Consider the following 11,052-nt stretch of genomic DNA (forward strand, 5'->3'; position numbering starts at 1 on the left):
AAATATATGCTAATTATGTGTTATCAATTCTAATTAAAGCCTAAAATGTTTGGAAGTGAGGAAAACTCTCATCTGAAGAGCACTATTTGTGCCTTCCTTTTCATTCCTTTATATGTTGGAGAATTGTTTGTGGAGGGCACACAGGAGATTCTGGACACTTACTTCATCACATATATAACTCTAAGCCTGAGTTAGCTAGAGACTAGACTCACCTTCAGGGCAAGTCCGTCCATTTCAGGAGAGGACACAGAGAGTGGCCCACTAGCAGGACTAATAAGAACTGTTGGGCATAGAAATCTCCACTGCAAGTAGGGCTCTAATTCTTAGTGAAATTTACCTCATGCCTCTGGGGCTTTCTGATATATATAAAAACAAAAATAAAATTTAATGACAATATAGAACACCATCTGTCCCCCCCCCTTTTTTTTTCGAGACAGGGTTTTTCTGTATAGCCCTGGCTGTCCTAAAACTCACTCTGTAGACCAGGCTGGCCTCGAACTCAGAAATCCGCCTGCCTCTCCATCTATCCCCTTAAATAAACAGTAAAACAATTTGCCCAAGATTATGAAGAAACACAGTGATTATAAAGCAGAATCTCTTTTCTCATATAACTACAAGTACTATGCTTACTTTGTAGACAAACAGGGAAACTCTCAAAATATACAGTATAAATGTTCATACATATTCTTTCCTTTTAAACGTCCATTATACCTTATGTTAGAGTTATATTATGAAGTGTAAAAGAACAAAATTATACAATTCCTTGAATTTGCTTTAAAATGTTACAGTAGAAGCACCTGGGCAGAACAGAGGTGATAGTGTCTAGATGTTAACAACCAGCAGACCTGGGTGACAGGCACTCAGTTTCTTCACGCTACTGTCTATTATCTTTTTTTTTTTTAAGATTTGTTTGTTTATTTATTATATATGAATACACTGTAGCTGTCTTCAGACACACCAGAAGAGGGCATCAGATCTCATTACAGATGGTTGTGAGCCACCATGTGGTTGCTGGGATTTGAACTCAGGACCTCTGGAAGTGCAGTCAGTACTCTTAACCACTGAGCCATCTCTCCAGCCCATCTATTATCTTTATACTACTGATTTGGGAAGCTCCAAAACTCTGGCAATAAAACAGAATCACTTCGAACGAATTGCAATAATAAAACAGTAAGGGCAAAATAAAGGTATTTCAACTATCAAAAGCACTACATTGAGTAAGGTTGCTCATGCCTTTGATGCCAGAACTTGGGAAGTGGAGGCAGGTGGATCTCTATGAGTTTGAGGCCTGCCTGGTCTACATAGCAAGTTCCAGGCTAGCTGGGGCTACAGAGTGAAAGTCTTTCTTTAAAAACAATGTATCACCTAACAAAATTCGGTAACTTACAACATTCTGTAGAGAACAATTTACATGACTTATAATGGTGAAAAGTTGTAAATGACTTATGTCATCAACCAAAAGGGACTAGTTAAACATGGCATATCCATATCCAGTGAAATACTATGCAAAAATTAAAAAGAGAATTGTTGAGGAAAACGAGAGGCCAGAAGAGTACACATGGCTGTCTGCTTGGCCACAGGCAATGTCTGGAGGAACTTCATCCATGTTCCTAGTTATGCCTGCAAAGAGCAGTTGGAGATGAGTTTTACTCTTTTAGAAATGTATTATTTTATATGTATGGCTGCTTTGCCTGCATGTATTACTGTGTCCCATGTATAAATATGATGTCCACCAACCAGAAGATGGCATTGGATCCCCTGGAACTGGAGTTATAGGTGTGAACCACAATATTGGTCCTGAGAATTGAACCTGTGTCTTCTGGGAGAGTAGCCAGTGCTCTTAACTGCTGGGCCACCTCTCCAGTCCCCAATTTTAAAATCTGTTTACTTAACTACTCCACATTACTCAAAAGCTTTTACGGAAGTGTCTAGCTGATAGTTAGGTTTAGATCACTATATAAACTACAATTTTCTCATTATGCTAGTCTTCCTAATAGAGTGATTTCATGTTAACTTTGTGTCAGACATTAAGTAATCCAAAATAAGAAAGTGACATACTTCTAAGACAACATGGAACCTAGAACAGATTTATCTCTAAAAATGCAAACTGCCATTTCTAAGGCACATACACTATTTTCCTTCACCGCATGAGAACATTAAAATGAAGATGTTTAAAACTACATAAAATACCACACCATAACATACGTAGGAATAGAATTATGTACCTTTTAGTTAATTCAAAGCATGTTGAAAATTCTACTAGTTATAGGAAGAAATAGCATTTGGAAAAGAAAAAATAGTTTTTTAGTTGGCTCTTAAAGACTCTGAATGTATGCCAATAGTCTTATGTGAAGAATACTTGTGGATGTTTTAGCAATGTGTTTGTTCTTAGAATAGAACAGATGGCAACAAGGAATAAAATGCTATTTCCAGATGTACAATTTTGTGGACTCAGTGCCAGGGACCCAAAGTGAGAATTAAGTCTGAAGCTTAAGCGTGGCTGGCACCATGGCACTTCAAGAGTAGATTTTAACTTGACAATCATCTCTGGGCTCCCCTTAAGGTCTTTATTTGGGTCATGCCAAACACAAAGACATGTTAGTGGGATCACGGTCCTTCATATTCACACTGCTGCTATGGCTCCAGTACCGGTACTGGATTCCTAGTTGGTGAGACCCCAGAACTAAAGAGAAGAGAGCCTGAGGGGTCCTTTTCTCAATGCCATTCCTCTTTGGGAATACATAACATAAGATAGTTACTTGTTCACAGGATGTGCTGTTCCTATTTCCTGACTAATTTAAGCTTAGCTATCTCTACATAAGTAATTTAAGGAAACTAAGTGCACGTCACAGCAGTTACCTAGTGGACAGTCTCTGTTCCACACTGTACTCAACTTCAGAAATGTTGAAGGAATTCTTGGGTTTTATTGTATTAGAAACCTGTATCAAATTGAAGAACACCATTTTGTTACCAATTAACTATATTACTAACAGTTTTGCTTCTTAAGAGAGTTGGTCTCTCATTTTAGAATTTGTCCACAATTTCTTACATGTGTATAATAAATTTGGGTCATTTTCATTCAGTACTTTCTCAAATCCTCCCTCTTCCACCAAAGCCCTTTAAAACAACTCCTGCTCCTACCTTGATACCTGTATTTTGGTGACCAACTGAGTTTAATATTGGTTGGTTACTCCAGGAGCATGGTGGGGAGTTATTTGCAAGTAATTATGGATGGGCAGTTTATCCGTGACTACAGCACTAAGAAAATGAACCTTTCCCCCTAGCAGCCATGAGAGCCCAGGCTCTCTCAGACTGGGTGGAAACTCGTGAGCCCTTCCCTGTCTATGCGGAAATGTCGGTGGGCCCAGTCTCCTGTGGAAACCATAACTACAGTGAGTCTGAGGGCGCAGTGGCCGTGCCATGTCCAGACTGCTTCACAGTCTCCCGACATACGGATCTCGCATCCTTTCTGCTCCTGTGTCTGCAATGTTTGGTAAACCATGGACGGTTAGGTGTCCTTAGGGTGGAGCAGAGAGGGCTTTCCTAATTACCACGTCTTTACATCCACTTGGGCAAGTTATTCCTTTTTCTTTTTTTTTTTTTTAAAAGGATTTTATTTTATATGAATACACTGCAGCTGTCTTCAGACATACCAGAAGAGGACGTCAGATCTCATTACAAATGGTTGTGAGCCACTATGTGGTTGCTGGGAATTGAACTCAGGATCTCTGGCAGAGAAGTCAATGCTCTTAACCACTGAGCCATCTCTCCAGCTCCCGTTATTCCTTTTTCTAAAATATTCCTTTTTCTAAAAATAAATTTCTGTGTTTTTATAATTTATTTATTTTTATTTTATTTACATTGGTTTTTTTTTGTCTGCATGTGTGAGGGAAAAGAAGTTATAGATAGTTGTGAACTGTGATATGGGTGCTGGGAATTGAACCTGGGACCTCTGAAAGAGCAGCCAGTACTCTTAACTGTTGCACCATCTCTCCAGCCCCAGACCCATATTTAAGGATCTAAAAGTCCAGCTGAGTATGAATTTTTCAGATTCTCTACCTGGTTCTTATGCCTCTGGTGTGCAGCATTGGACCGACGCTTTGTAGAAGCCCTTGAAGACTCAAGACATAGTTTCTGTCTGTGGCGGTGGGCTGCTTTGCTCTCTATCAGGCTGTGTTCAGCTGCATCGGCTTCTTTAATTTGATTTGCTAATTGTTGCTGTTGGAGTTGGGAGTCTTCAGTTTCTAAGTCTGATTCAAAAATGTGTGGCTGGCTTTTGAGTTTTAGGGACTCGTGGCTTTTTCCCAAAATTTGTGTTATGAACCTACTAGTTAGATTGTCTTTTCCACCAGTGTGGATGTCAGCATCGTTTTTCATCATGGCTAAACTGTTACTTGACATCTGTGTCACGGCACTAGTAGACAGTGGTCTAGCTTCTCTAAGGTGCACAGTCTGTTTCACATTAGAAGAGGGATGATCCTTCTTCTGATTGTAGAACTTGGTGCCTTTTTCTTGCAGAGGTTTGGAGCCCTTCTGATTCAAGTTCTCAGCCAGTACTCGAATGCTGCTATTTGGTCTTTTTCGAGTGGCTGTACCTAGACTTGGTTTGCCTCCCTGGGTAACACTAGTTTCCTGTGCCAAGATGGTAGGTTCTCTAGCCCCGCTCTGTTTTCTTTTCAAGGAGCTAAGTGCGGAGATGTTTTTGTTCACTTGCTCAGATTTCCTTTGGAAAACTGGTATGAATGCTGGGGCTCTGTTACTCTGTAAGCAGAGATTTTTGCTCTCGACTTGTGTATTTTCTCTGCTGAGCTCTGACTCTTCCAGGTGTAGCTGAGGTGCCTTGAGAGGCCAGGAGGGCTTTCTGTCCTGCAAAGACCCAGGCTGGTGGCAGCCGGCTGAGAACAAGCCTGACCTCTGCTGGCTGATAGAAGGCTGCAACTTGTGCTCCGTGGCTCGTGACTGTGGGATGAAACTTAGAGCTCTGGTGGGTTTCACCAACGAGGCTTGAGTGAGAGAAGCTCGGAAGAGCTTTTTAGTGGTCAGATTGGATGGTTTGACTTTGTTTTCCTGAAAGGACAGAGATTAGGGAAATTTAAAGATGTAATAATATATAAGTGAAAAGAGAAAATAAATACAAAGTATTGGAATAAGAATACAAAGTAACACTAAAACACATAGAACAGTTGAGAAAGAAAATATAACTGAGCCTTCTGGTGTAACCTGTATGTTTCTTGTGGCACAGTATAACTATAAGTCAATAAACTATAAAACTTATACACAGCTACCCCTGTGTCTACACTGACTTCCAGATGTGCTCAGACAAGCTTCTGGCTCCCAGTGCTCCCTCTTCTCACTGCTTTAAACTGTGACCTCTCCTCTCTTTAAAGTCTCATCTCCCGTGAGCAGTGTGCTCTGAGAGTTTAATGTCCGTGTCCTACCTCCCTGAATAGACACTGGCATCTTGGAGAAAAGAACTATGGCTTATTTACTCTTACCTTTTCTGAAGTTACTAAGATATACTTGCTGAAAGAACTCTAACGGAAGTGTGGATTCATTTGCATTGGATCATTAAGTGAGATTTTGACTTCAGGCAGAGCTATGTGTCTTAGGCTTGACTGTTTTCACTGTCTGCTACAGTTTCTGGTGCCTAGGAGTAACTCAGCAAATATTTGTCCAAGCGACTAGTAAGATACATAAAAGAGATTCAAGCATGTCCTCTTCTTTGAAAACTCTGTATGTATAAAATTAAACTTCCCATGGTCACTCTGAGCACACAGACAGACACAGGAACAATACAAAGCAGGCTAGCATTAGATTAGCACCCTACACAAGGAGGACAGCCAAATTCACAAAGTGCTCCATATTTAAAATAAAACAAACAAAAATAAGTAAAATGTTAGCATTGAACCATTCTAGGTGCATCATTCGGAGGCTTCAAGCATACTTACCACTAAACTGGGTGTTAGAACTACCACCAGCCCTTTCTTCATCCCACACAAAAACCAAAACCTTTGTACTTTGTAAATAATAATTCACATTCCAGAGTCTCTGGGACTCTGGTAACTCCTGATTTATTTTCTTTTGCTATATGTCTGCCATTCTAGATGCTTCATATAGGGTTGTATAATGTCTTCTTCAGAGTTGGGCTTATTTCACCTAATATACTATTTTTCCAAGATTCAACTATGTTGTAACATGTATCAGAATTTCCCTTCTTGTGACTGACTATGCCATTGGAGGTATATGACAGTTTGCTTCTATGTTCAAATATTCAAAATACTCTGTCCTAGTATTTTGAAATAAATCTACACTGGGCTTTAGCTTTTATAAAAGAATAATTGTGCCAGTTAATTCTTGTCAACTTGCCACAAATTAGAGTCACTTGGGAATAGAGGATCTTAACTGAGGAACTCCCTCTATAAGACTAGCCCATGAGCCTGCTGTGGAGGTATTTTCTTGATTAATCAGTGTGTGAGGGTCCAGGCCCCTGTGGGTGGTGCCACTGCTAGGCAGGTGGTCCTGAGTTATATAAGAAAGCAAGCTTAGCAATTGGAGAGCAAGCCAGCATGTACTATTTCTCCATGTACTATTTCTCCAGCCTCTGCTCCTACTTAAATTCCTGTTCTGAGTTTCCTCAATGATTGACTGTTATGTGGTGGGTCCAATACTCCTCTACTGCCATGATGCTTTTGTTCATGGTATTTATCAACAGAAGGCAAAATGTAGACTATAGATGTATCTTCTTACCCTTACAGATTAAAAATATGTCACAAGCAAAAAAATGTAAAAGTTATAGAAATAATATGAAACTAGAAGAGTTAATTTTTCCTTCTTCAACTGAGTTTGAGTTTTTGAATGAGGCTGAGATGAGACCAGGAGTTTTGGGGGATCAGAATTATAAACAGGCACAAAAATTATAAGATTGATCCAATTATCTACTAGGCATAACAAGGTACATAAAACTGAAGTGGCTTAAAATTAAGAAAAAACAGGACCTCAATATATACAGTTTGGGGAAACACAATTCTTATGCCTCTGAAGAATAAAAAATGGGTTACAGATGTTCTTCAGAATACTCTCTGTACAAGAGAACTAACATAAAACTGAAAGTTGTTTAATAAAACCTTGCATAGCATTTCTTGTTAAGACATCATATGCATATGAGCAAGGACTACCACTATCGTCTCAGGTGAAGAAGGTAGGCTTCTCCTACTCAGTGGGCATGGTGGACTGGTGCTAGACCTCCATTCTAGTCTACTCTTCCTGTTGGTCTTCTGAAACAAGCTCCTATAAAGCCAAAGTGCCATTTTCTTATTTGTACTTAGGGTGTTGACTTTGTGATTGACTGCCAATCAGAAACACATATCAACTATTTGAAAGGGGGGGTGGTAACATTTGTGACAGCTCTGCTAAAAAGTTCAACCATAAAACACTTTGACTGAGCTCAGCCACTACTAGGCAGACACTGTACTGTCTATACATTAGATTTCTGGGTGTCCAGTGCAGACAGACATTGTACAGGCTAGGTTTGTGTGTCAACTTGACACAAACAGTAGTTATCACAAAGAAAGGAGCCTCCCTTGAGGAAATGCTTCCATGAGATCCAGCTGTAAGATATTTTCTCAATTAGTAATCAAGGGAGGAGGGCCCATTGTGGGTGGTGCCATCCCTGCATTGGTAGTCTTGGGTTCTATAAGAAAGCAAGCTGAGCAAGCCATGAGAAGTAAACCAGTAAGTAACATCCCTCCATGGCCTCTGCATCAGCTACTGCTTCCTGACCTGCTTGAGTTCCAGTCCTGACTTCCTTTGGTGATGAACAGCAAGGTGGAAGTGTAAGCTGAATAAACCCTTTCCTCCCCAACTTGCTTCTTGGTCATGATGTTTGTGCAGGAATAGAAACCCTAAGACATTATCTGCTCCTCCTATATTGGAGAGTAGCAGATAACCAACCAACATACTTCTCCACAGACCACTGACCTTGCATTGTACAAGCTATGTAAGTAAGCACACAGATGCCATCATAAGAAAGATTGGTCAGTTTGGTTGAAATTCTACCAAATGCCAAGAGATATTTGTCAAAACTGATGGAGTCACTCCGGAGAGCCAATGTTTTTCCATTGCCTTGAAAGAAACGGATTTAAGAACTAATTTGAAATTAATTCTTGATAAGCAAAGAACACTTCTCTTTTTATTTAGGTCCTTGGGTTTCATAAACCTGTATGATTTTTTTAAATGTTCCCATTAATTGAGATACCCAAAGAAAAACTCTAGATAGATTTGGATAAGGACAAATTGCATGTGTTCTGAGAGAATGTGTGTCTGTGCCTGAGATGTGTTACATTCATACCAGCTCTTCTTTGCTTGACTGAGAAGTGCCAGTGTGGCAAGGGAAGTTTCCAGGAGACTGTTCTGCTCCCTAGGCTGTCGATGTATTATTTACTCATTGCCTTAATTTTTAAAAGACTGTACATAGCCAAAAGGGAGGAAACTTTTAGGTTTATATTCAAAATGTATGGAAAAACAAGAAGGACATATGTGAACAACAGATGAGATCATAAATAATTCACAGAATTCTTATATGGTAACACTGAAGCTTTGTGAAGCCATGAGCTGAAGAATAAGCACAAGCTTCACTATACATATCTAGTCATTACAAAATGAAGCTTGCTTGAGCTTTAGTTTCAAGCACTGACATATAATACAGACAACTTTGTATAGTGATAAAAATGACATAAACTGGAGTTTTATAGATATACAATAGTGGCCCACTGTTAAGGTAACTGTTAAAAGGAATTTGAGAAGTCTACCATTTATCTGGGCGATGTGCTTAGATTTTTACTGAGGGGGAAAGTCCTTCCATTGTATCCAGACGTTTGGTGTGGGAAAATCAGGACAGACTCTTCTTCCTTCCTGTTAGCTGTTAAAATATCCATATCTCTCAGCGTGCCTCTCTAGATAGGCTGAGGCAAAAAGAGATATGCTAAGGCTTAGCAACTCCCCCACATCCACATCCACACACACACTGCCTCCCCACAACACCCCCTCCCACAAACACCCCCCCTGCCCCCGCACACACATATACACACTCCCTGTGATTGCTACACCTGGACATAAACTAATCCACGTTGTCACAATCTTCCTGTCCTAGCAGTAACAGGCAGTGCTGTAAAATGTGTGTGGAGGGGAAAATTGAAAGGCAGTCAGATTGACTAAGCAGATTCTCACTATTTATTAAAGTCGGGTGTGTTCGTGGCACCTCACTTACCTATCTTACTTAAGGCAGAGTCCCTGGCTTATAAGAAAATGGAAGCTGGAACACTATGTTAGCTTTAAATGACATAACACACAAGGAAGCAAGTGCTCAAATCCAGACTGTAGACTATCCTCCTGGGCAAGTGCTCCTGTTTCTAGCAAATGACAGCCATAAATAATGCTGTATAATAAAACAAATTAGCATATATAATGACCAAATGATCTGGAATGGTCTTGTTTAGATTTTTAACTTGACAAAACTCTTAAAAATAAATCTTTGCAATAAATGAGTGCCAGGGCATGACCTGTGTTTGGTGATACTAAAGAATTATTATCCATTCTGGCGGCTATAGCAATGACATTGGGCTATGTAAAAATGCTTTTTAAATGATGCATGTGATTGAAGTACATTCTACAGGCTTTATATAAGATGAAATAACATTTTATCTGATATCTGTTTCAAACATCCATTTTACACCTCACATATAATTCATTTTCTTTTAAGTGTTTTTGAAAATTTCCATAATTGAAGCAAACCTAGCCAGGCTAAGTACTTCTGCTAGTTTAATTTTGCAAAAGATCAGCTGTCTTTAGAGAGAGAGCTCAGAGGGGTTGTGCAGCCTGTTTTTGTCACTATGAAGAGCGATGTTTTCTTGACAGGGCTGGTCACAGCTGCAGGAACCTGCTTTGGCTGCTAATTTCTCTCCTTCCCTCATGATCCACCTGTGTAGCTAAGGACTGCCTCTGACAAAGTATGCCCTGGACTCCACCCTAGAGTGGTCCCACAGTCCAATCAGAGACAAATCCTCTCACAACCTCCACTGTCACCTCAGCCCTCTTTCAGCTGAGGACACTAAGGTACAAGATCAAAAGTCTGCTCCAATTCCAGTGGCAAGGGGTTCCGATCTAAACAGCCTGTTCAAAGCCTGAGCTCTTGGTCACCAATCTAAGACTCATTGTTTTTTATTTTTTCTGTTATCAGGCTAAGAATCTGTCTGGGCTTCACTTTTAAGTCAGAAATGTGTTTAATTTTATATTAGTTAAGATACTTGTGGTCCGTGCTGTGGGCCCTTTTCTAACATTGAGGAAGCAATTCTTAATCACAATAATCACTACTGAGAATTAAACAAGAAAGTATACATAAAAGTAGCTGGCACATCTGGGTTCTTTCCAGCTCCTGGCTATTATAAATAAGGCTGCTATGAACATAGTTGAGCATATGTCCTTATTATATGTTCGAGCATCTTCTGGGTAATGTCCTTCAACTGAGGAATGGATTCAAAAAATGTGGTATATTTACACAATGGAGTATTACTCAGCTATTAAAAACAATGAATTCGAGAGGTTCCTAGGTAAATGGATGGAACTAGAAATTATCATCCTGAGTGAGGTAAGCCAATCACAAAAGAACACACATGGTATTCACTCACTGATTATCGGATATTAGCCTAGAACCTTGAAATGCCCAAGATGCAACTCACAGGCCACATGAAGCCCATAAAGAAGGAAGACCAAGTGAGGGTGATTCGGTCCTTCTTAGAAGGAGCAACAAAATACTCAAGGGAGCAAATATGGAGACAAAGTGAGGGACAGAAACTGAAGGAGGGGCCGTCTCAAGACCACTCCACCTGAGTATCTATCCCATGTGCAATCACCAAAGGTAGATGCTGATGTGGAAGACAGGAAGTGCATGCTGATAAGAGCCTGATATGGATATCTCCTCAGAGGCCTTCAAGAGTCAGACATATTCAGAGGCAGATGCTCACAACTAGCCATTGAACTGATCATGGGGTTCTCAAT

The 11,052-nt window shown here is 40.0% G+C and overlaps 1 protein-coding gene across 1 annotated transcript in view; it reads right to left on the reverse strand.

Annotated features, from left to right (window-relative positions):
* Positions 1–2,576: 2,576 nt before the first annotated feature.
* Positions 2,577–11,052, reverse strand: part of CUNH18orf63 (chromosome unknown C18orf63 homolog) — a 40,138-nt gene continuing 31,662 nt past the window's right edge. The window contains exons 11-12 of the mRNA XM_028768959.1: positions 4,060–5,067; positions 2,577–2,729 (exon numbers count right to left, since the gene is read on the reverse strand). Coding sequence (XP_028624792.1) covers positions 2,577–2,729; positions 4,060–5,067 — 1,161 coding nt within the window. The remainder of the gene's footprint in view (positions 2,730–4,059; positions 5,068–11,052) is intronic.

Source organism: Grammomys surdaster, unplaced genomic scaffold (assembly GCF_004785775.1).
Source record: "Grammomys surdaster isolate TR1022 unplaced genomic scaffold, NIH_TR_1.0 189, whole genome shotgun sequence".
In the NCBI taxonomy this organism is placed as follows: domain Eukaryota; kingdom Metazoa; phylum Chordata; class Mammalia; order Rodentia; family Muridae; genus Grammomys; species Grammomys surdaster.